General features: G+C 55.5%; 1 protein-coding gene across 4 annotated transcripts; it reads left to right on the forward strand.

Annotated features, from left to right (window-relative positions):
• The first annotated feature begins 1,704 nt into the window (after positions 1-1,704).
• On the forward strand, positions 1,705-25,085 carry MSI1 (musashi RNA binding protein 1). 4 transcript variants are annotated; one of them, XM_065904336.1, is made up of 15 exons: positions 1,705-1,876; positions 2,045-2,085; positions 2,654-2,735; positions 2,834-2,918; positions 5,812-5,853; positions 7,627-7,719; positions 11,302-11,350; positions 12,505-12,587; positions 13,151-13,268; positions 16,338-16,418; positions 17,594-17,650; positions 22,365-22,433; positions 23,261-23,448; positions 23,913-23,976; positions 24,917-25,085. In XM_065904336.1, exons 1-14 carry the CDS (start codon positions 1,818-1,820, stop codon positions 23,952-23,954), a joined length of 1,089 nt encoding a protein of 362 aa, XP_065760408.1. In that variant the 5' UTR covers positions 1,705-1,817; the 3' UTR covers positions 23,955-23,976; positions 24,917-25,085. The 4 variants fall into 4 exon arrangements, with proteins under 4 accessions (XP_065760408.1, XP_065760409.1, XP_065760410.1 ...); XM_065904337.1 differs by having other exon boundaries at positions 23,294-23,448; XM_065904338.1 differs by lacking the exon at positions 17,594-17,650.
• The last annotated feature ends 556 nt before the right edge of the window (positions 25,086-25,641 follow it).

Consider the following 25,641-nt stretch of genomic DNA (forward strand, 5'->3'; position numbering starts at 1 on the left):
GAGAGCAGGGGGATGGGCATCCTTCCAGAGGTCAGGTTTACGCTGCCCAGAGCTCCTGCACACATTAATAAAAGGTGGTTGCCTTAAGGGTGGAGGTCAAGGTGAGCAAGGGGCTTGTCAGCGAGGGCTGCCACCGGGTTAGGCAGAGTGGACTGAAGGGGGGTGAGGGGAGGAGTGGAGGTGAGTTTGGGGCGGGGCGGGGGGAGGTTTCTGTGTGGCGCTGAGACCGCCCCCCCCTCCCCCAGCGGGGATTTGGGGAGGAGCAGCTGCTTAGCCTCCTGCTTTGACCCTTTCTTGACTGGTTTCTGCCAGGGAATTGACAAGAGCCTATGGATTTGGAGAGATGGGGTAGGGAGAATGGCCTGAATCTGCCCGCGATCCAGGGTGGACTAGCCGGGCTAGAGGGAGGGCGTTTAAGGGGTGGGCGAGATGGCTCCCAAGAGCCTAGGGCAATGGCACTAGAGGGTCTCAGAGACCAAGAAGATGGGGATGTGGGGAGAAGGAAGACGGGAAGGCGTTTGCCTCCGTGGGAGCCCTTTAAGTTGAGACGGACCGAGAGAAATAACTCCAAACGCACTGGGCAGGCATCTTAGGTTCTTCCAATCCGATGGGGGGGGGGGGGGTTAGAACTCTGCAATAAAAAAAAAGTCGGGGGGCGGTCATTCAAAGAGGAAAGTGCACAGCTGAGCCAACGGGCTCCTAAACTGGAAGCGGAGGGGGGCCCCTCTGGAGGCGCTGACCTTTCCCCCAGTCTCCATGGGGACTGGGCGGTGAGCCTCTGGGACCTGCTTTCCCGAATCTAGACAGAAGTTCGAGTAGGGCTGACCAGTTAGCCGGGGAGTGAGGCAAACGGTGGCGATTCCTCACACTGGGGAGGTGGGGTCAGTGGGCAACCGGCAAACCAAGAACCCGAGCTCGCAGCAGGAGGGTTTCCTCAAAAAGACTATAGAGTCCACGGCTGTGCAAGGAAGGGGTTGGGGTGGGGGGACCCGAGAGGGAGTCTCAGAAAGGGTCGAGGGAAACTAACACGGTTTCTCCTGGGGTGCTGATGGAGGCTCCCCGCTCGGGACGCAATGCACCGAGAGGGTTCCCCGAACGCGACTTGCGGGAGGGAGGGGCGGGAGGGGACACCGGGAGTGGACCGAGGGCCGCCGAGAGGGGAACTCTAAATTAGGGTTAGCGGAAATTGGGGGCTCGGAGGGCGATTCTCGCTCCGTCTGGGGGAATGGAGGGATCCTCACCAGCTGGAACGTGAGGGCATTGGGGGGTTATCTCCCACCCGACCCAGGGAGATTAGGGATCTCTTAGATTCTAGATAGCGGGGAACTGAGAGAGAGGACTAGGGATGGGGGGGTCCCCGATCCGGAACCGAGCTACCTTGAAGGCACCGGGAAGCGCTTCATTCCGGGAGGGCGTTCCCGCGGCCCGGCCCCCGTGCCGGGGTGGGTGGGGGGTGCGGCCGCGCCCAGGTCCCGGCCCGCCTCGGGATTCGAGGGGGTCTCTCTTGCCCTCGGGGACCCGGGAGCCCGGCGGGAGCGGGGTCCGGGCGCCGCCGCCTCCGCGAGCGCCCGGGCGGGCGGGCTGGCGAGCGCGGGGCTTTATGCTCGCAGGGCGGCGGGGGGAGGAGCCGGCAGGTCGGCCCCCGGCGGGCCCTCCCCTCGGCCGTCCCCGCCCGCCCGCCCGAGCGGGGTCGGGGGAGGGGGCAGCATGGCCTGTCCGTCCGGCCCCCTTCGCCGCGCTCCTCATCTGCCCCGCGCCGAGCGCTGCCGCCGCCGCCGCCGCCGCCGCTCCGCTGCCCGCGCCGCCCGCGGCTCCCGATGGAGACTGACGCGCCCCAGCCCGGCCTCGCCTCCCCGGACTCGCCGCACGACCCCTGGTACGGCCCGGCCCGGCTCGGCCCGGCCTCGCCGGCCCGCGCCCGCCCCGGCCCCGCCAACATGGCCGATCCGGGTCGGGCCGGGCCTCCCCGGGGCCCGGGCCCGCGCCCCCTGCGCCCGGGCGCCCGGCGCTCACGCGGGCCCTTTGTGTCTCTCCTCCTCCGCAGCAAGATGTTCATCGGGGGACTCAGTTGGCAGACTACGCAGGGTGAGCGAGCCCGGGAGCGCCCGCCGGCCCGGCGGGGCACCCGGGACCCCCCGGCGCCCCGGGACCGGACACCCCAGCCCGGCCCTGCGCCCCGCTGACCCCGGGCGCCCCTGCGCCGTTTCGCGCCCCGCCCGGGGACCCCGAGAGCGCAGGGCGATCGGCAAGCGCGCACGGCCCAGCGGGTGGAGGGGAGGAGATGAGGGGTTCAGGGGGCATCGGGGGTGGGGGGTGGGCTGGGCCCCGGGGACCCGCCGGCGGCAGCGCCAACTCCGCTCGCACCTGCGGCTCAAACTTTTGTGAGGCGGCTCCCGGAGCGGCGGGAACCCGGCCGGAGCCGTCCCCCCTCCAGCCCTGCTCGGCCCTCGGCTTCCTGGGGCCCCCGTGGGCGCCAGGAGGCTCCAGGGGAGTCGGGTGAAGACCAGGGGTGGGGGGGAAGCGCTGGAGAGCGTGCAGGCTGCCGGGCGCGGGGGCGGCCGGGCCGCGCCGGGGTCACTGGGGGCAAAGGACGGGGGAAGGGGGGAAGGGCGCAGGGGCGCGGGCTGGTCCGAAGGCGGGTGTGTGGTTACAGAAGGGCTGCGCGAATACTTCGGCCAGTTCGGGGAGGTGAAGGAGTGTCTGGTGATGCGGGACCCCCTGACCAAGAGATCCAGGTGAGCCCCTCACCCCCTCCTCCGGCTCCCGGCTCGCCCCGCTTCGCCGCCACTCTCTGCCTTGTAACCATCTGCCTCTCCCTCACTACGGCGCGCAGGGGTTTCGGCTTCGTCACTTTCATGGACCAGGCGGGGGTGGATAAAGTCCTGGCGCAGTCGCGGCACGAGCTCGACTCCAAAACAGTGAGTGGCCCTCGGGGCTTCGGGGGTCTTTTGGGAGAGGGAGGTCGCTGGAGGAGAGGGGGCAGGACTGTCCAGGGTTGGGGGTGGGGGGACAGTTGGATGGGATCCCGGGAGAAAGGAGGGAGTTTGCGGAGTAGGAGGGCTGCCACGCTCTGAAACTTTGTCGGTCGAGTTGAGGGGAGACGGAGCTACAAAATCCCAAGCCTGCTAAGCGATGTTACATCCCCACCCTACCCCAGTCCCTCCAGGACCGGGAAGGGAAGATGAGGCTGCCCGCCCCCCCCTGCACATACTAATCTTGATGCCTCAGAGAGGAGCTTGGGGTGGGGCTAGGTCCCTCCCCTAGCCCAAATGGGGTGAGTCAGGGCTGCAGTGACCCACCCGTGGCTTCTCTGAACTCTAACTAGTACTTGGCTCCCCCCTCACCACCACCCCATTCCAGACCAATGGCAAAGCGTCATTGAATCCCCCCTCCTCTCCCTCCCTCCCCTGACTTTTGGTCAATGAGCTCCTGGCTTTGTGTGGAAGATGTGAACCTGCTTTGCCCGTGGAGGAATTTATGAGGAGGGCCCTAGCTTGCCTGGAAACAACTCTTGCCGGCTAGGTCTGGGGAGAAGCCGCTGGCTGGGCATTCAGACTCTGGGAACATTTTGCTGCTGTCCCACCGCTCCCCAGTGTCTTGGGCCCTGCAGGGGGCGCTGGCCCAGGCCCCGGCTCAAGGGGAGAGGGGAGAGGAGAAAACGAGGAAGGGCTCCTCTGTGATGGGGTGACCGTCTGCCAGGGACAGTGCGATCTCTCTCCACACTCCCCCACTCTCCTCCAGCGCTGGGCCTCCCTGCTTGGGTCAGTCACTGGCTCCTGCTTACCTGCGACAATAGCTGGTTGTGCCCAAGAATTTGTTAAACTACCGCCTGTCCCCAGCTCCTGTTATCTCTGCCCAGTGGCTCCCACTCTTGCCCGTGGTTATGAGCCAATGAGGCCAGGCCTCAACTTTGCCGGCCCTGAAAGGATCTTCTTGGCGCAGACTGAGTGACCCAAGCTGGGAATGGAGAGACAGTGGCCTATTGTTTTTGGTGATTATCTGCCATCAAGCTGCCTGTTCTCCTACCATCCCCTGTCCTCAGAATGCACTGATGGCTTCTGCAGCACTCAGGAAGCCGAGATGTTGGGACTGGGGTTGGAGCTGGGGGGCAGGGGCATGGAAGATGGATAAGAGGAAGAGAGAAGGGAGGAAGGAGCAAGAGATAGGCATCCTTCTGAGATGCGGGACTCTGAAAAGGGCAGGGGCTTTGTGTTTGGCATTCTCCAGCTTGGGAAAGGGGTGGGGGTGGAAGGGAGGCTTATTGTGGGGAGTCTATTTTGGGTTCTGACTTTCACCTTTTATTTACTTGTTGGGTTTTGTGTTGCCAGCTGTGAGTCAGAATGGAGGTAGGGTGTGTCAGCGATTGGTTGTGCGTGGGTCTGCGGGCCATGGCTTAAGTACCATCTCCCCATCAGTGTCTGCGCAGGGGGACTGTCAGAGGTGTGTTCTGGTGGCCTCCAGGAGAAACAGAAGGACGAACATGTGCATTGAGATACAAAATCGTACCTCGGTGGGCAGCTGTAATTATCCCTGGAGCCCCATGGGATTTGGGGAGAGAGAAGGCATTGCCCAGTGTGGAGTTTGGAGTTTCCTTCTCTGTGGGTAGATTCCAGTGGGGGAAACAGGGGGGCTGTTCCCTGGTTTGTGCCATTCAGGCAGTGAAGAGCCAGAGTCTGTTGCCTAGAACTAGACTGAGTTTTGAACGGAAGGAACTGTGGGGAAAGACAGATGTCCCCTGCTATTGGCTAGTGAACTTCTGAGTGGTGTCCACCCACGTGAGTGGCAAGAAACTCTGAAATGACTGGGCCTCAGAGGTCCTGTGTTGATCACAGTATCTTGAGCTCTGCCTTTTGATGTTTGTTAATACGAATATAGTACCTGGGAGTACCCAGGTGCATCTTGCTTTTTCCCCTTTGGTTGTTCACGGCCAAGGGCAAAGGTGGCCCGCTGGTAATAGCACCTTTGTTTGTGCAAAGAAGGGCAGTTCACAAAGAAACGCTTTCACCTGCGTTATCTCATTTGATTCCATGCAGCTGCCTCTGGGAAAAGTGGGTGCTATTGTCCCCACTTTGCAGATGAGGGAACTGAGGCTCAGAGGGGTCAGGCAAGTTACCAGGATCACAGACTTGGCAAGGGGCCCAAAGTTTCTGAGTCCAAATCCCGTGCTCTTGCATGTCACCAAAGCCTGTGCTCTGCTTCACCCCAAGCCGACCTGTACTATCAGGGAACTGTTTGCTTGCACCATCAGGAAGGACTGTTGGATGGCGCTGGTGTTGGGAAAACAATGGAGTCTATCCTTGTGGTTTACGAACTATTATCTCAAAGCCTTTTTCAGGCAAAGATCGTTTCCATTCCCAACGCTCCCGCAGTCTGGATCGCCTGCCTCACCTGGACAGGTATCTCTTAGGCAGGAAGGGCTTCAATATATCTGGTGCCAGAAGGAATAAGTCTGTGCTTACTTTTTTGTGGTTCTTGCTGAGGGCTAGACAACAAGTGCTTTGTAAGCATTACCTCAAATAATCTGCAGAGGACCCTTTGAGGTGGATGTCAGTATTGGCCCATTTTGCGGGTGAACTCAGGCCTAAGGCTCAGAGAGGTTAAGTCATTTGTGCACGATCTCACAGCTGGGAAGCAGCGTTAAGTGGGATATGAACCCAACAGCCCAGCTCTAACCACTGCATTTTCCTGCCAGAGACCGTGGTGGTTTCTGTCACTTCTACGTCACCTCTGTGTCCTGGGATGAGAGTGGTCCTCAGATCCTCAGGCCATGTGTGATAGCCAGGCCTCTTCGATCTCTGTCCTCTCTTTCAGATTGATCCCAAGGTGGCCTTTCCTCGGCGAGCACAGCCTAAGGTAGGTATGTCTGTGTCTGGGAGTAGCTCTGTACCACCAGTAGAGATTTTCCCATCATTCTCTTCTATGGAAGAGGCTTCTGAGTGGAGTGCTAATGACATGGCATGGGATGGGAGGAGGGAGGATTCTTGATGTCCTTGCTCTCGGGATTGCAGACACGATGCATTTTTCCATCTGTGCTCTGGGGTGGACTAGGGAGAGGGGGCTGCATTTGTTGAGAGAAAGAGGAACCCCTCAGGGGATTCATTGCCCTGTATTTGAAGTCAGTATGTTTTGGACTCTGGGCTTCCCTGGTGGCTCAGAGGGTAAAGAATTCGCCTGCAATGTGTGGGACACAGAGATGTGGGTTCAATCCCTGGGTCGGGAAGATCCCCTGGAGGGGTCATGGCAACCCACTCCAATATTCTTACCTGGAGAATCCCCATGGACAGAGGAGCCTGGTCCACAGAGGGCCACGGTCCATAGGGTTGCACAGAGTCGGACACAGCTGAAGTGACAGCATGCACGCGTGCACACTTTGGACTTAATTCTGTGACTTTGGAGATCACAACTTCTGTGCCCGCACCTCTGGGGTGGGAGGCACTCAAATACAGCCCAGACTTACCTGCTGAAGCTGAACTAGAGACAGGTCAGGGAGCTACCTCTGACCTCCAGTACCCCCCCCCCCCAGCTCCCCTCACCTCTGGGATGAGGTGCATTGGGCTTGCAGAGCAGAGAGGGATCATGGCATCTGTCACCTGTTATCTTTCAACTTGGGTGACTGTGGCTGCCTTCCTAAGTGTCCTTTGTCCCCGGTGCTGTGGCACATTTTTCTGGGTAGTCTCTGAGCAGTGGAGCCATACAGAACTCAAAACTTTTGGTGCAGCACAGGGGCCTAACAGTGGTATTCTAGTTCCCAGGGCAACTAGCCACATCTTCATTTTTAAGCAGTTGAAAACAGGAGATAGGCAGTGGACTGACTACAGTCCTGGGAGCAGGAGCCCTGAGTCGGCTGATTTATCATGTGTCCTGGGACTAGGTCCCTCTCCAGGAGATCTCAGTTTCCCCCTTTGCAAGGGGTTGGTTGGAATTGGTGGCTTTATGATTCTAAGTCATGGCGCCTAGCTCCGGCCACAGTGAAAGGAGAGGGGCAGGTCTGGGGAGACAGGAAAAGGGCATCCCTGCCAGGGTCCAGCAGAGGGCCTGAAAGCAATTATGGAGCAGGTATTGGAAGGAAGCCGCACCAGGGAGCACATGGTCGGAATTGGGTTAATTCCATTAAGCAGTTTGGTGACAGAAGGTGCTTTAGTGCTAGGATGGGGCTGGGAATTGCCGTGGATTAGCCATGCGCTCCTGGGGTAATTAGGACCATGTGTTCTTCCTAAAACAGGGCTGGGGCCACAGGGCTGCCAGAGTTTGGGTTGGGAAGAGGTTGATGAGGAAAATGTCGGTGTTAAGTTCCGGGGGACCCTGGGATGGGCCTTGGCCTCTTCTAGGAGTGGCTGGTGGGGTCTTCGAGGTACGGCTGGAGGTCTGGGTCACTGAGCCAGCCATCCACTTCCTGACACAGACCCCAGGGAGCGAGCCAGGGTGTGGGGTGTACAGCTGCCTGCGACAGGGCCAGAGGTGGGAGTCCAAGGGGGGAGCTCGGGGTGGTGGTAGGGGGTGTCTTCTGAGTAGCTGGGGCCGCAGAGAGCTTGTCAGCTGGCACCCCAGCAGGAGGGCTGGAGCCCCCGCTGGTGGCGGTAGGCCACAGGACTCAGATGCCCACTTTCTCATTCCCTCCCCGAACAGATGGTGACTCGAACGAAGAAGATCTTTGTTGGGGGCCTATCAGTAAACACCACGGTGGAGGACGTGAAGCAGTATTTTGAGCAGTTCGGGAAGGTGGGTCCGAACTGGGGAGTACTGGCTGGGGGTCAGGGCGGTGGGGGGGCTGGACACGGGGTATGAAAGCCCTGTGGAATTTCGGTCAGTAGCAAGCGCGGAGTCCAGCCAGGTCATTCCATTCCTGCAAGAGTCACAGAGGGGGCTGGGTCCTTTTGTGGGTGAGGCTGGGCCAAACCCAGCGTTCAGGCTCCTGGCCTATCTGTGGGCTTCAGACTCTGTGGACATGTCCCCAGGGAGGGAAGCCACACAGTAGCTATCCCTGTTGTTGCCCTTCTCCTGCTTATCTTCCTTCTCCTGAGGGAGGCTGTGCTCCCGAAGCCAGTTCAATCCAGTCACCCCCTTGGCCTCCTGGGAGTCTGCACCTGTCCAGTCCACAGGGTGGTTGTACCTTCCCCCACTCCTTCCTGCTAAGGATGATAACGAGGCAATAAATATGACTCCCAGTTGTACTCAGAACCCTGCTTGTGCAGGTGGGAGCTGGGGTGGGGGGTGGTGCTGATCTCTTAGCTTATCGGGGAGGGGCTGCAGAGACCACCCCAAATTCCTGATCAGTCCCAGAGAACTGGTTCTTAGCTCTGCGGTACCTGGAACTTAAATTTCTGGGCCATTTAATCCATGCAGAAGCAATGTGGTGACATCAGACAATAGCGTGTCCCCCACCACCCCCCAGAAAGGGGAGCGTGTGTACCTCAAGGTGCCATGGAGCGATGGCTAGGAGGGGACCAAGTTTTACTTAAGCCTTGGGGTGAAGTAGAGCTTGCTGTGCTGAGTGCTGGGGTCCCTGGGCTTTTCAGACGTGAAACAGGCTGCCGGCTGGGTCTCACCTTCCCATCAAGGCCCTTTCGGTTCCCTATATTAGGCGCAGGGCACAGGAGAATAGTGGCTTGGGAATGGGACGTGAGCTGGGGACTGGGTGGGTTTCCAGCCCCCTGCCTTAAGGGAACGGGTGGGAGGTCCCCTGGCCAGCGTATGCTGGCGATGCCTCGGCCAGAGGCCTAGGCTCAAGGCGCCTCCGCAGGGACCCGGGTACCGGATCCAGGGCAGGTCGGGCGGCCTGGGCCCCAGAGGGAAGGGCGCTCCTGGGAAGCAGCAGGCCCCGCTCGGGCTCCGGTGGGGTGTCTTTGTGTCTGAGCGCCGAGCATTAGAGCTCGCACTAATCTGATCCAGCAGCTGTGATTGGAGGCCGCCTGCCCCCGGGGCCGGCGTTGCCATGGCAACCGGGCCCCAGGAGAAGCCGTCAGCGGCCGCGTCTTTTGTTCGGGCCTAAATCGGCGTTGGCATGTGAAACCGGCCCGGGGAGGCCAGGGGGAGCCGGAGAATAGGCTGCCAGGGAGCGAGGGGGACAGCCGGGAATGCCAAGGGCCCCGCGGCGGGGGGCCCCCCGCCCGGATCGAGGGGCCGCCGCCGAGGGGGGAACAATGGTCAGCCGCCATGGCTGCCACTCAGGCTTAGCGGCCGCCGAACTTGGCGGCTCCCACTGGTCAGCAGGCCTCGGCCGCCTCCCCTCCCCCCCGCCCGAGCCCCCCTGCCCCCGGGTTCCCATGGAGACCAAAGCCTATTAAGGACACTGGGCCGGGAGCTTCCCTCCCCTCTGCTGGCCCCAGGAGGGGACGCCAGTGGGGGGTCCCCTGGACCCCCAACCACTTTTCCTTGGTCTGTGCCCTGGCCTCAACCCGGCTTGCCCACTCCCCGTCTGTCCAGCCAAGGCCCGGGCTGAAGGGTCTGGGGGTGGGGGGTGGCCAGGGCTGGTGGAGCGAGAGGGTTTGATTGGAGGAAGGGCGGTGGATTTGGGCTGAATCAGGAACTCGTTGGAGGGATAGGGAAGGAGGGTGTGGCTGGGCTCATCTGTTCATTGGTTCAAAAAGTAATCAGGGAGCACAAGTCCCGTGATGGATAGGGCGGTCGTGACTGACCTGGCACTGCCTTCATGGAACCTTCAAAGCCAGTGGGGTCCAGTTGTTTACTCTCTAGCTTTGCCAGCCTTCCCCATGTGACTGTGGGCAAGCCCCTCTCTAATAAAGGTAATAATAATAATAACAGCTGCTATTTATTAAGAGCTTACTCTATCCCGGGTGCTGTGAGTTAGGACTGTTGCATGCATATCTCCTTTAACACCTCCCTATAAGACACAGCTAACGCCCCATTTGACAGATAACCAACTTGAATCATAGAGACCTAAAGCTGCTGGCCAAGGTTACTTTCCAGCTCCAGCCGGTCCTACTCAAAGCCTGTGCTTCTATCACAAGCCCCCCTTTCCGGGTTTCTCTTTTCTCTGTGCCAAACGTGAAGTGTCCATCCGGTTTGGACGGTTGAGCTGATTTGGGACTCAGAATGGGTCCATAGGAATGGGAGCCACGGTGACAGCGAGCTGTGCGGCCCTAGGGCAGGAGCCTCTTTGGGCAGAGAGATGTCATTTTCTCCTGAGATTCTCCAGGGACCCAGCTGTCTCCCGACTCAGTGGTGTGGGGGATCCTGCTTCTCCTTGGGGAAAGTCGGGGGCCCGATTACTGCTTGGTACCTAAGAGCTGGAGGACCACCCAGCTCAGGGGCCGCCCTTTCCACTTTAACAAGGCGGATGACAGCCAGGACAGAGAGCAAAGGCGAGTGGGGAAGAGGCTGTGCCCCAAGGCCTCAGGAAGTTTTCCTTGATCCCTTGGGTGTCTGACCATTTGGGGGAGGGTCAGCAGCTGGAGTGGAAGGTGGAGTAGGGAGAGGCAGTGTCAGAGGCAGCCCTTGATTTCCACCCAGGATGAATCCGACCTTAGCTTAACCCCATGAGACAGCAGACGTTGGCTGAAGAATTAAGAGGGCAAGGAGGAAGCAGCAGATGTAGGCAGAGGGAAGCTGGGACTGCGGAAGGGAAGCGAAGGCCTTTGGCTGTCCCTACATCCAAAAGGATGCCTTGAGGGAGCAGCAAGAAGAGGAGACTTAAGGTCCAAGGGATGGGGGATAATGCAGAACCTCCCCCTTCCTCCACCCTTTCCCCCTCCCCCAGTCAGTGGGAGGCCAGCAGCCCAGGCACTGAACTCTACTTGCTTTAATTACAGCCTCTAGCAAAAGGAAACCTCAATTAGAGGAAAAGATCTGTACGAGGAGAGGGGAGTTGGGTCTGACTAGAGTGGCTGCTGTCCTCCTAGCCTTTTGCAAGTGGGAAAGAGGTTTTCACTTCCCCATCTCCTATCTTACTCCTCTATTTTCTCCTCTAGCACCCACTGTCTGCCTCCTCCTACTCCTCCCAGACTTGATCTGGGATGTGCTGTGTGACCCCGGACAGGTGACTTCACCTCTCTGAGCCCATTTCCTCATCGACAGAATGAGGCTCTTACCATGCAAGGAGAAGATGGTGGGGCAAAGTGCCAGGCATATAGTGGGTGCTTAATATTTGCAGGAGAATCTGGTGGTTGAACGGGGGTGCTGTGGCAGCCAGTTGGGGTTGCAGATGGAACGCTGTCCCCCACCCAGGGAGCAGGTTGAGATAAAGCTTGGAGCGGGCAGGAGGGAGTGGGTGTCGGAGCCCTGGCTCCTGGGTTGCGGTGGGGACCCCGTGCCGGCGGGTCGTCCACGGGAGCTCTGTTTCAGGTGGATGATGCCATGCTGATGTTCGACAAAACCACCAACCGGCACAGAGGTGAGTGTGGCCCCTCCTCCTTCCCAGGCCGGGCTGGGGGCCTGTGGTCAGCCCGGGGGCTGCAGGTCACAGCTGCCCTTTCATCTCGCCTCCTGACATCCTATCCCCGAGGATCTGCATCCTCTCCCGGGCCTGGCCTTACAGAAGGCTTTTGTCCCGCCGTTTCCTGTGCTAGAAACTTGCCGAATTGCAGACACCGGAGAGGAGAGGAATGGAGGAGTGGACCTCTCCTCCCCCTGCAACCGAGCCCTCCGCCCCCGCCCCAGCCAGAGTCTGCTGGGCTTACCTTGTCCCTGGTAACCAGAGCTGGGGCCCGGCCAGCCCAGGGTCAGGCTGACTCTACAGTCTGCTCCTGCCTCTGGCCCCCTCGCCCCACCCCGGGCCGAGCCCAGCCCCCTGGCCCTGACTCTGTGAGCTTCTGGGCCACCGGGTGCACACTGCCTGGTTTTTTCTCCCAAGGGCCTTGCCTTCTGAGAAATCCCGTTCCAGCCCCTGGGGCACACCCAGGAGGAGGCAAGGTTGTTTCTCCAGTGCCTTCAGAGCTTTGGGCCTTTAACCTGTTTGGGGAGTGGGATATGTGCTGGGGTGTGTGTGTCTATGTGTTTGTATCTATGCATGTGAGCGTATTTGATACTGAACAGTTGTGTAGATCTAACATGTCAGGGTAACCCTCATATGCACACAGGGACCTTAATGCCTTTGTGAGCGCTAGTTAAAGTGTCTCTGTGATATGTGGGCACCTAGGGGTGTATATGTGTGTGTGTATATCTGTATACAAAAATATACCTGTCCATGTTCATGTACATTTTTAGAAGTATTTGTGTGTGTATTTTAAAAGTATTTCTATTTCCCTCTCTGGAAAGCATCTGAGGAAGAGAAAAGGCATGTTGAATGTCATTTGCGTCACAGCCCTGCCTCTTTCTAATTTGCTATGTGACCTTGGACCAGTCACTTCACTGAGCCTTGGTTTTCACATCTATGATTTGGGAACTGAAATCCTGTCTCGTCACGTACTTGAGAGGTTGCCAGGGTGCAGGCAAAGCCTCTCATTAATTCTTAGACACTTGCCTGTAAGAAGGGAGTGGTGCTGTTGGTATGACTTGGGGCTGGGTTTTGACCAGGAGCCCGGTTCTGACCTTGCCTTTACCCTCCAGGGTTCGGCTTTGTCACATTTGAGAGTGAGGACATCGTGGAGAAAGTGTGTGAAATCCACTTCCACGAAATTAACAACAAAATGGTGAGCAGGTGGACTTCCCTAGTGGTGCAGTGGTTAAGACTCTGCGCTCCCACTGCAAGGGGCATGGGTTCAATCCCTGGTGGGGAACACTGCACATGGCATGCAGAGGGAGACTGGGGCTCTAGCCTGAGTCAGCCAGAGAATGCTTGGAGGCTCTGGAGGCAGGCAGAGGGGCCTCACAGTCCATGGGGCAAAGCCAGTTCTCTCACCCCCTGAAAGAGTGGACAGGAACATGGTGGTTAGAAAGCATGGCTGGTGGGCTCAGAGGGACTTGGACTGAAATCCTTATTCCACCGTTTCCTAGTCTAGTCATTGGACAGATGACTTTGCCTCACTGAGCCTGAGTTCCCTCGTCTGCAAAACAAGAGTGTCAGTAGTACCTCCATCCATCTCGGGGCCGGTGTAAGCATTTGATGAACCACTGCATGCTCAACCCATCTCTAGCACATTGCGATCACGCCACAAATAGTAACTATGAAATGAACAAGAGGCCTGCCAGGGAATAGGAGAGGGTCTGTGACCCTGGGTCTGTAGGAGGGACTGACCACCGGATCTCATTGCAGGTGGAATGTAAGAAAGCTCAGCCAAAAGAGGTGATGTCACCAACGGGCTCGGCCCGGGGGAGGTCTCGAGTCATGCCCTACGGGATGGACGCCTTCATGCTGGGCATCGGCATGCTGGGTATGTGCTAGGCCTGCACCTGTGGCTTCTCCCTGCCCAGAACTGCACCTGGGGCTCCCAGGAGCTGTGTGGGTGTTGCCTTTCCTCTGTGGTCTGCCCTCAGGTCTGGGCAGACAGTGCCCAGGGTGTGTGGACCAAGGATCTCAGGTCTGGCAGTCCTAATGAAGGTGGGCGATTTGGTTGTGGGGTGCTGCCCTCTGCTGGTAACCAAAAGAATGGTCCAGTTGCTCCTCATTAATTGGTCCTACTGTCCATCCCACCGTTCGATTTGTTTGTCCACTCATCCATCTAGTAAGTAGTTATTGAGCAACTATAAATGCCAGGCCCTATGCCAAGAATTACAGCGGTGACTTTCCTTGGGGCTTTATGGTCTGGCAGGAAAAACAAATAAGTCCCTGGTGGCTCAGTGGTAAAGAATCTACCTGCCAATGCAGGAGACACGGGTTCCATCCTTGAGTCGGGAAGATCCCCTGGAGAAGGAAATGGCAACCCACTCCAGTATACTTGCTTGGAAAATCCCTGGACAGAGGAGCCATGGGGTCGCAAAAGAGTCGGACACAACCACAACTTAGTGGCTAAACAACAAAAACATAAATGGTTTGGGATGGAGAAGTGTAGGGTGCCAAGGGAGGATGGTCTAGTGAAGCTGACCAAGACTTGGAGACGCTAGGAGAGACATGACATTTAAGCCGAGTCTGAGGGTTGAGTAGGAGCTAAGTCATTGGGAGGGCCGGGAGCAGGGGAGGGTAAAAATGGTCAGGCAGATGGAACAGCATTTACAGACACACAGGCCTTTGGGAAGGTAGAGAGAAGCATGTTTCTTCTTGTTTGTTCGACTAATGTTTATTGAGCAGCTTCTGAGAAATAGGACCTGCCTTCATTGTGTTTCCCATCAAGCGAGAGACAAGATTAAATGGACCGTGTCACCACAGAGTGACTGGAGGCTGTGGGGGGCCCGAGGAGGCACCTAAATCGACCTGGGGGTTGGGGAAGCTCCCTGGGGAGGGGGGTCAAGCTCACCATGAGCCTTGGAAGATGAACAAGAGTCAGCAGTGCTTGGGGCCCTTGACCAAAGGTGAAAAGTCTGAGCTGGGACCCCAAGACGGTCACAGTCTTCCTGGAGAGACAAGCTGTATATACACAGGAGAACACTAACAAGGGGTCTTTATGTTGGAGATGGGGCAGGGGTGCCCTAAGGACTCGGAGAAGGGGGTGCAGCATGGGCTAGACAGACGGTCAGGACTGGGGCCACAGGTAGAGGGGGTGAGGAGCATACCCACCAAGTGGAACATTGTCTGCTGAAGTTTTGGTTTTGCTTTTTGACTTTTTGTTTGAAAGTAGCTTTACATTTTCAGAAGAGTTGGAAAAATAAAGTAGTAGTACCAAAAAAAATCCATATAACCTTTACCAGATTCACCTGTTGTTTGTTTTTAAGATTTTTTTTCTAATGTGGGTCATTTTTAAATCTTTATTGAATTTGTTACAGTATTGCTTCTTTTTTAATGTTTTGATTTTTTGCCTGAGAGGCATGTGAGTTATTAGACTTGGTTGGGGGACAACCAGGGATCAAACTCTTACTCCTTTTGGAAGGTGATGTCTTAACCAGTGGACCACCAGAGAAGTCCCCAGATTCACTTACTGTTAACATCATACCCTATTTGCTTTTCTCATTCCCTCTATATGTGTATGTATATATATACACATATGTGTACACACACACATACATGATACGCTTATGATTTCTCTCTAAATCATTTGAGGGTAAATTAATTCAGTGTATATTTCCCAAGGTTAGGGGTGTGCTTTCATGAAACATTATAATTATCAACTTCATATATTTATATTGATACAATATTTTAATCTAATCTACTATTTTCTGATTTTATCAGTTGACCGGTACTGTTCTTTATAGCTATTTATGTCCTCCAGAACAAGATCCACCAGAATCTTTTCTGTTTCTTTACCGTCCTTTGGAACTTTGAGAAAATTTTCTTTTCAAAACAATTCATTAGCTGGTCTTACTCCTTTTAAAAAGTGGGGGAGGGGCACTTCCCTGGCAGTGCAGTGGTTAAAACTCCATTCCACTGCAGCAGGTTTGATCTCTGGTTGGGGAACTAAGATCCCACATGTGCTTGTCGAGGCCCCCCCCAAAAAAAGTGGGGGTGGGGGAAAGAAAAGAACACCTCTAACTAATAGAGAATCATGGTTAAGAGACTTGGAGCCAGTCAGATCTGATTTTGAATCCCAATTATACCATTATTACTCACTATGTGATCTTTCTTTCAAAGCTGCAAATATCTATTACAATATATGCATACTAAGTAGCAGGCACTGTGCTGGTGATGGAGAGATAGAAATAAAAGGTGGGGAAGACAGAAAATCAGCTCTTGAAGAAATCCTGGGATAAGTTCAGATACTGGTCATCAGTGCTATGAAAGGAAAAAACCAGGGTGACATGATAAATATTGAAAGGGAAAAACCAGGGAGAGTCATATGATAAATACTGTTGTAACTGATGAGAGAGAGGTCTTTTGTGGGATCACTTCTCTGAGGAGGTGACATTTGAACTGCCTCTTGCACAATGAGAAGGTCATAGTCATGTGAAAACCTGGGGAAGAGTGTTCCAGGCAGAGGAATTATCATGTGCAAAGGCCCTGGGGTGGGAAGGAGCTGGTGAATCTGAAACACAGCAGGGAGGCCAGTGTGGCTGCAGCAGAGAGAGAGAGAGGGGCAGGGTGTGGACGAGGAGAGGACGGAGGCAGGAGCCACAGCATGAAGAACTGTGATAAGGGGTTGGATTATTCTCAGCTCATAAATGTCACCTCACTGAACCTCAGTTTCTCCACCTGTAAAATGAGGCTCCTAATGGTGCCACTTGGGATTCTTATGAGGGTTAAGGAGAGAGCAAAGTGTGCAGTGGGTTTTGTATAGGGCTTGGCATGCAGATAGTATGTATGTGGTAAATGTGATTATTGTTCATGATACAGAGTGGGGAGGGGAATTCGTGATACATCCTCCCCCACCGAGCTGTAGATAAAGCATCTGACACTGGTTCCCTTGCCTTATCAGGTTACCCTGGTTTCCAAGCCACGACCTACGCCAGCCGGAGTTATACAGGCCTTGCCCCTGGCTATACCTACCAGTTTCCCGGTAAGTCCTGCCGTGTCCCTCTGCTGCCCGCATGTCCCCAGTTCCCGGGCAGTCTGACTCCTCAGGGCAGTGTTCAGGGGGTGGTGCATGGCTGGGGGGAGGTCTGCCTGCTGGAGGCTTGGAAGGAAGGGCATGTCTGAGGAAGGAGCGCCTCTCCCCACCCAGCCCCCCTCCCCTCCCGAGAAGCTGGGGGTGGGGCTCCCCGTGTGGCCCTGCATGACACCCTCCCTCCCAGGCTGACCTCTGCCTGTCTCTTGCCTTTCCTCCCTACCCGCGTCCAGGGTTGCCACTTCCACCAAAAGGGCATCAGGCTTGTGGTGGGGAGTCCCGCCTGAGGGCCAGAGTTGGCTGTGTCCTTATGGACTCCCCCATGATGACCATGTGCTACACTGAGCCCCTGCCAAGGCAGATGAGACCTTTTGAGACCCTGAATGCTGAAAAGCAATTTAAAACCATGATGATCACCACCCTCATTTGCAATTCAAAATAAAAACAACACTAGCCCTTCCCATATGTGGCAAGAAGCCCAACAAAGTTCTGAACCTTTCCCATGACTATTCAATTTTTTTTTTTTAATATCAAGTATCATGTTTTTGCAAGGCTCTTGTTTGTTTTTTGGTCTTATTTCTCTGGAGGGTCCCCTAAGCCCTTGCACCTTGGGCTGTCCAGATATGAATCCTCTGTGCACTTGACACTGACTAGTCCTGACAGTGATCTCCAGCGGGAGGCGGGATGAGCCCAATTTTCTAGGTGAGGAAACGGGCTCAGAGGGGAAAAGGGACTGCAAAGATGACTCGTCTAGAAGGTGGCAGAGCTGCTCCAGGGTCATTGCTTGCCTGCCCCCAAAATAGAAGAAAAGATGGATTCTGGGAGATGTTTTAGTGCCTTCAGACCTTTAAAAAAAAACACCAGGGATAGAAGCTCCACCATCAGTGCCCGGAGTGTAGGTGGCAACTCCGCCCACTTGTTCCTTCCCTGTCGGTCTCACCTTTCTGTGTCTTTGTCTCCGTCCCCACCTTGGCCTGCTGGCGACCGTGCTCTCCCCATCCCCAGCTCTCGGGTCCCGTGCATGGCCTGTCCCCCCACCCAGTGTCCCATGGGTGCCTTCGTCCTCCCTGGGCCACGCCCGAGGGGCCTCTCTGCAACTTCCTAAGCTGTTTTACGTTTCATTTTAGAATTCCGTGTAGAGCGGACCCCTCTCCCGAGCGCCCCAGTCCTCCCCGAGCTTACAGGTCAGTCGCTCGGATTTCGTCCATCTCACAGGCCACATGGGGGAGAAAGACAATGACCCAGGGACCGACCCCGGGAAAGCTAGGGGGACCCTCTTCTCCTGCCCTCCAGTCCTCCGGCGGAGCAGCAGCCTCGGGCACTGGCCAGTCTGGTCCTTAAGGGTAGGGCACAGGGCCAAGCCCAGCAGATGGAGGCGAAATCACTCATTCATCCACTTGACAAATATTTATCTAGCGCCTCCCGTATGCCAGGCACCACGTCGGCGCTGGGATCCAGAGGTGAACCGCCCAGAGCCTCAAAGGAGTGGGAGTGGGCGGGGTGGGGACGTCGGGACACGATGGGGGCGTGGCTCCGGCGGTGGGCGTGGCTCTGCTCAGCCCCTGCCAGGAGGAAACCCGGTATGTTCAGATCCCATTTTTCCAAGAGGAGCCAGAAACCCGGCTTCACTTTCAAATGAATTTTTCAGTTATTTTCAAATATTAGCAACGAGTTTCAAATTTTTAAGTTCCCCGGGGACCAGATGAAACCTATTTGAGGGCCGAACCCAGCCCATTTGCAACTCGTGGGCAAGTAGGGCGATGTGTTCGGCCATCCTGGGCCATTTCTCCAGCTGGAGTTTTCACCTGGGCCTGTCAGCTCGGCTCTGGAGCTGGGGCTGGGGCGGAGGCCCACAGCAAGGGGCAAGGGGCGGGATGCAGATGAGGTGGGCTGCAACGGGTTTCTGTGTTCAATCTGCTTCTCCCCTCACCCCACCCCCAGACTCCTCTCCTTGAACCTAGCCGCGTGTGGAAGACACAAGCGTGGACGCTGCTTTAGATGAGACCTTCCTTCCAAGGGGTGCTCAGGGGCCCCCCAAAATGGGGGAGGGGAAAGAGGCACATGGGGTGAAGGAAGGGGAGGGAGTCCTGATGGTGGGGGTGATAGAAGATCTTCCCTGAGCAGAATGAGTTGGGGGGCAGATGGGGGTCTTTCCTACTCATCTCGGAACTCGTATTGAGGGCCTACTGTGTGAGACAGCCAGCCAAGCCCTGGAGACAAAGAAGGAGCCAGACAGTCAAGCTCCCATCTGCAGAACTTGTGCTCTAGAGAGAGAGATAAATACTTATTATACAAATGAGTAATGTTTTACTGTTGTGATGAGAGCATGCTGGTTTTGCTTTGAGGAAATGCCTAACTGGGCCCCAAACCAGACCTCAGGGCCCGGCCCTGCCCTTAAAGAACTGAGGGAAGGAATAGCCCCTCTGCAGATATTTTGGCCTGGGGAGGCAGTGGGTTCGAGGCTGAGCAGTTCTTAGAGGTCGGGGGTCTGAACTTTGCCCTCACCTTCAAGAGATGACAGTATTTCCTTGTGCATTTAATCAATATTTGTTGTGCCAAATGCTGTTCCAGGCGGTGGGGATTCAATAGGGAGCGAGACAGACAATCTCCCTGCCCTCCTGGAGTTGACAGTCTGGTGGAGGGAGACAGGCATAAACAAGTAAATAAACAAGTAAATCAAGATACTTGCACCGGGTGAGAGGTTCCACAAGGAAAATAAAACAAGAAGATGTGCTAAGGTGCTCAAGTCAGGGCGAGGGGCTGTCTTAGCAGGGGTAGTCAGGGAAGGCTTCTCAAAGGAGGTGATGTCTTGAGTGAGAGGGTGCCAGCTCTCTAAAGATCTTAGGCAAAGCGTCTGCCAACTATGCAGGCATGCTGTCCTAGATTTTCATCTTCTGGCCCAACAACCTACTGAAGAATTTTCACAAGGATTTTTTTCCAGGGTCCCTCACCCCACCTCCAGTTCCAATTCAGGGCTAGGGTCACTAAAACAGCCCCCAGGGGCGCATCTTTGAACGGGAGATGCTGGCTCTGGATGGGAGTGTGGCCTCTCAGGGTTGCAGTGGTAGAGCCAAGCAGTAGGGGGTGCTCATCCCCAGCCGGAGGCAGCTCCAGGCTCACGACAACCCATCATTAAGGCACAGGTCCCTCCTAGTTCAGTTCAGTTCAATTCAGTCATTCAGTCGTGTTCAACTCTTTGGGACCCCATGGACTGCACCACACCAGGCTTCCCTGTCCATCACCAACTCTAGGAACTTACTCAAACTCATGTCCATTGAGTCGGTGATGCCATCTAACCATCTCATCCTCTGTCATCCCCTTCTCCCGCCTTCAGTCTTTCCCAGCATCAGGGTGTTTTCAGATGAGTCAATTTTTCCCATCAGGTGGCCAAAGTATTGGAGTTTCAGTTTCAGCATCAGTTCTTCCAGTGAATATTCAGGACTGATTTCCTTTAGGATTGAATGGTTTGATCTTGCAGTCCAAGGGACTTTCAAGAGTCTTCTCCAACATCACAGTTCAAAAGCATCAATTCTTTGGCGCTCAGCTTTCTTTCATAGCCCAACTCTCACATCCATACATGACTACTGGAAAAACCATAACTTTGACTAGATGGACCTTTGTTGGCAAAGTAATGTCTCTGCTTTTTAATATGCTGTCTAGGCTGGTCATAGCTTTTCTTCCAAGGAACAAGCATCTTTTAATTTCATGGCTACAGTCACCATCTGCAGTGATTTTGGAACCCCCCAAAATTCTCTTGCTGTTTCCATTGTTTCTCCATCTATTTGCCATGAAGTGATGAGACCAGATGCCATGATCTAAGTTTTCTGAATGTTGAGTTTTAAGCCAACTTTTTCACTCTTTCACTTTCATCGAGAGGCTCCTTAGTTCTTCGCTTTCTGCCATAAGGGTGGTGTCATCTGCACATCTGAGGTTATTGATATTTCTCCCGGCAATCTTGATTCCAGCTTGTGCTTCATCCAGCCCAGCATTCACGTGATGTACTCTGCCTATGAGTTAAATAAGCAGGGTGACAATATACAGCCTTGACATACTCCTTTCCCGATTTGGAACCGGTCTGTTGTTCCATGTCCAGCTCTAACTATTGCTTCTTGACCTGCACACAGATTTCTCAGGAGGTAGGTAAGGTGGTCTGGTATTCCCATCTCTTGAAGAATTTTTCACAGTCTGTTGTGATCCACACAGTCAAAGGCTTTTATGTACTCAATAAAGCAGAAGTAGATGTTTTTCTGGAACTCTAGCTTTTTCGATGATCTAGCACATATTGGCAATTTGACCTCTAGTTCCTGTGCCTCTTCTAAATTCAGCTTGAACGTCTGGAAGTTCATGTTTCATGTACTGTTGAAGCCTGGCTTGGAGAATTTTGAGCATTACTTTGCTAGTGTGTGAGATGAGTGCAGTTGTGCATTAGTTTGAGCATTCTTTGGGATTGCCTTTCTTTGGGACTGGAATGAAAACTGACCTTTTCCAGTCCTGTGGGCACTGCTGAGTTTTCCAAATTTGCTGGCATATTGAGTGCAGCACTTTCACAGCATCATCTTTTTGGATTTAAAATAGCTCAACTGGAATTCCATCACCTCCACTAGTTTTGTTCATAGTGATGCTTCTTAAGGCCTTCACTTCACATTCCAGGATGTCTGGCTCTAGGTGACTGATCACACCAATGTGGTTATCTGGGTCATGAAGATCTTTTTTGTATAGTTCTTCTGTGTATTCTTGCCACCTCTTCTTAATATCTTCTGCTTGTGTTAGGTCCATACCATTTCTGTCCTTTATTGTGCCCATCTTTGCATGGAATGTTCCCTTGGTATCTCTAATTTTCTTGAAGAGATCTCTAGTCTTTCTCATTCTATTGTTTTTCTCTATTTCTTTGCACTGATCACTGAGGAAGGCTTTCTTATCTCTCCTAGCTATTCTTTGGAACTCTGCATTCAAATGGGTGTATCTTTCCTTTTCTCCTTTGACTTTTGCTTCTCTTCTTTTCTCAGCTATTTATTTATAAGGCCTCCTCAGACAACCATTTTGCCTTTTTTGCATTTCTTTTTCTTGGGGATGGTCTCGATCACTGCTATTCCTTAAACACCTGTTGTGTACAAGGCAGGGTGCTCGGCACTGTAGAGGTGGTGGGGTGGGGGGTGTAGACAGCAAACTAGGGAATAGCCAGATCCCTGTGTCTGAAGAGAGGGTCAGGGAAAAGGGGATGAGGAGAGCTGGGGAAGGGAGTGGTCATTTCTTCCTGGGTGATGGCCAGGGGTGCTGAGCCAGGAGGAGGGGCGTGCGGGGAGCCAGCCAGGCAGCAGAAAGAACGAAATGGGGTTGTCGCCTGGAGTCTAGCTTCAGCCCGATCTTTTGGGGGGCTTGGGGGGAGTGGGGGGCGGGAAGGCGAGAATGCATGTCTCAGCCCGTTGGTCCTTGGGGCGACAGGCCCAGCTTTTGGTGCCTGTGTCAATCAGTCACTGGCTCTGGTTGACTTGGGCCGGAAAGAGGGACATATCTCTCGATAGCCCTGGGCTGAGTAGCCCCCCGGTTCAGCCAAGGGCCCTCCCCGGCGATGGCAGCAGCGGGCACTGTACAGGGCAGCTCAGGGGGTGCCCCGCCCCCATCCCACCCCCCCATGAGATGTGGCTTGTGCACCACCCCCCACCCCCACCCATGACATTTGGGTTGCGCACGTGTGTCCCTCAAGTCCAGGCTGAAGCAGAGGCCCAGCCGATCCCTGGGAGGCCATCCTCTCTCCTCCCTTTCTCCAAGGGAGCTCTTTCTGCCTGACCCCGGGGCTGCGCTTGACCCCTCTGAGGTGGGCTAGGGCCAGAGAGGCTCTGCCCGCACCCCTGCTGCCCCTCGGCCGCTGCGCTGAGGCACCCACACCTTTCCTTCCAGCCATTCCCCTCACCGCTTACGGACCCATGGCGGCGGCGGCGGCAGCAGCGGCTGTGGTTCGAGGGACAGGTGAGGCTGTCTGGCGTGCAGGGGGCAGGGGGGATGGGGGACAGAGAAGTCTAGAGGGGAGGGGAGGCGGCCACGGCTACCCCTTTTCAGAGGGACTCACTGGTTCATTCACTCAAGGACTATGAACTTAGCACCTGCCAGGCCCGCCGGGAAGGAGACAGGTGTGGTCTCTGCCCTCCAGAGCTTGCGAGCTGGTGGGGCGGCAGGTGTTAAAAAAGGCCATCCCATGCTACAGCCTACCAGGGGAAGTCAGGTGTCAGAGACGGGCCTCTTGGGAAGGGCTGCCAGGAGGTTGCCCCTCTTACCTTCTGATCTGAAGGCAAAGAGGAGGAAAGGTATTCCCAGCAGAGGGACAAGCAGGTGCCAAGGCGTGGAGGCCAGTTAGCATGGGTGGAGTGGAGGGGTGAGGAATGGAGACAAGGAACCAGATTCTAGGGAAACACCAAACATTTTATTTTATTTTACTTTTTATTTTTATAATTTTACACACCAAACATTTTAAACAGTGGAGTGGTGGTTGTTTTAGACAGCGCAGGCAGCTGTGGGGTGGGGACAGGTGCGAAGGGCTCCAGAAGGGAGGGGCAGTCAGTAAGGACACCGCTGAGCCATGAGACCAGAGATAACGGGGGCCCTGGGCTAAGGTTGGTGGGGGTGGATGGACTCTGGTCAATCTCCAGGCAGTGGTCCCACAACACTGCTGGGTGTGGGGGTGAGGCCGAGGGGGAGGGGTCAAGGCCGGGGGAGGGGGTGGGATGGGTTGGGGGGGGGGTTGCTGCGGGGTCACAGTGGGCGCCGGGGCTATCACCGTCTTCTTTCTGGGTTGCCAGGCTCTCACCCCTGGACGATGGCTCCCCCTCCAGGTTCGACTCCCAGCCGCACAGGGGGCTTCCTGGGGACCACCAGCCCCGGCCCCATGGCCGAGCTCTACGGGGCAGCCAATCAGGACTCAGGGGTCAGCAGTTACATCAGCGCTGCCAGCCCCGCCCCCAGCACTGGCTTCGGCCACAGTCTTGGGGTGAGTGGCTCCCAGATCTGCAGGCCCCAGAAGTTGAAGGAGGGAGAGGCCTTGTCTGTCTTTCGGGGGAGGTGGAGAAGAGAGGCAAGAGATGATGGATGGAAGACCCAGGATCAGTGAGAGTTGTCATTCACTCGTTCAGTGGGCATTTAATGATCACCCTCTGTATGCCAGCCATTGGGTGGGCTCTGGGAATACTGTGCAAATGAGGCTCAGCATCTCTGCCTGCATGGAGGCTAGATTCTAGCTCAGGGGTGCCCTGCTTTTTACCAGGGTGCTGGTTATCTGCAGATTCTCAGGCCCTACCCTGGAGAATCTACCCTAGTAGATAGTAGGGGCAATACAGGCAGGGCCTATACAGGCAGGTCTATGCCTTACCTGAGGCTCCTGCGGAAGAGAGGAGGAGCCCCTGGGCTTTCTCAGCCACCCCCAGGAATCTAGGAGTCAAATCCTTTTCTTTCCAGGGCCCCTTGATTGCCACAGCTTTCACCAATGGGTACCACTGAAGCAGGAAACAGGTGGCAGGAGGTGAGGAGGTGGGCTGGGGCCTTGGGGTGTGGGTGGCATCTGGCTAGCGCTGAGCAGCGCAGTCTGGGACATAGACTTTCTTGGAACCCACAGTCCCAGTGGGGAGACAGATCTTTATCCCAGCAATGGTCAAAGGCCCAGAGAAGCTGCTCAAACTGCTCCATAAAGGATGTAAATGATAGCCACCACAAGGCAGCAGGTGCCACTTCTCAGGCAAAGATTTTTTTTAAGACTGTTGGGCTCCACAGTGATGAGGGAGGAGAGGGACCTGTGCAGATCGGCTCAGGTTTTTCAAAGAGCAGGGTTTATCTGGACTAAACATTTCGTGCCCATAACACAGCGATTCTACGTCTAGGCATTTATTTTTATAACTGAAATGCCCATCAACAGCAGAGCGGTTAAATAGACTGCATGCATGCACCGGAATATCCAACTGGTAAAACAGAATACTGTCCACGCATCTACACATACAGAGAGCGAGGGGGAGGGGAAGACCCTGCACACACAGCCATCATGCTGTGTACAGTAGGGCGCTCTGTGTCTCAGCGACATTTCCTTTCTTTGTCCATTTGTGCATTCAACAACTATTAACTGAGCATTTGTTTCGGGAGAGGGGGATGTAGAAGACCAAGAAGGCTCCCCTCTCTCTACAGACAGAAATGAAGTGAGCAATTGACATCATTCTAAATTGCACGTGAGAGGTCTACCTGCTTCAGGGGTTCAGAGCGCCGTCCCTGAGAAGGTGACATTGGAACAAATCCAGCCATCCAGAAATCTAGGAAAAGAGGGTTCCAGACAGGGAGCAGGAGATGCAAAGTATATGCAGGAAGCTTGCCTAGGAAGGGATCAGGGAAAGAGGCCTTGGGCCCGAGGAGACGTGGGTTCTGTGGGCCGCAGAGAGGCGGGGGGCAGGACCCCCTAACCCGCTGCTGTGTTCCAGCGCCCTGGCCTGCAGCTGACGAGGACCACGAGTGAGCCAGCGAGGGGGCGGGGACACCTCAGCCGCAGCCGCCGCCCCCTTCCCCGCAGCGACTCGGACCGCTACTGCCTGCCCCCCACTCCCTGGGCCCCCCGGCCCCTGCCCTGCTGTCCCCCACCTCACCCCCGGACATCCATGTCTGGCTCCCCTACTAACCTCCCCTTCTTCCGCCCCTGGCCCTTTCCCCCACCTCCCCTGTCCTACCTGCTTTTATTTATTTTGGATTAGCCGGTTGCCCACCCCCCCCCGCCCCGTTCTCCTCTCCGCGCCCCCCCACGTCGGGTCTGCGCCCCTCTCTCCCCACCGCGCCCCCATAGGACCCCCCAAGAAGGCTTTTGTATTTGTGCATAGCTAGAGTGAGGGCGGAGGGGGCCTGCTACAGGCCACAGCCACAACCCTGGATTTTTTATTCTGATTTTTCCTTCCTTTTCTCTTTCCTTTTTTTTGTTTTGTTTTGTTTTTTAAAGAAACCGTTTTTTAAACTATTTCTAGGTTTGTGAATGTGAAGCCCCAGGCCGCAGGGGGCAAGGGGCCAGGTGCCCCCCCACCAGCTGAGAACAAAATGTCTATGTGGGTGTGGGCCCCTGGCCAGCTCCCTCCAGCCCTGGAGAGGAGGACAGGCTGAGGAGGCCAGGCCGAGCCCCTGGAACCATCCCGTCCTGTATCATATATGTAAATACTGTGAG

This window comes from Muntiacus reevesi, chromosome 13, assembly GCF_963930625.1.
Source record: "Muntiacus reevesi chromosome 13, mMunRee1.1, whole genome shotgun sequence".
Lineage (NCBI taxonomy): Eukaryota > Metazoa > Chordata > Mammalia > Artiodactyla > Cervidae > Muntiacus > Muntiacus reevesi.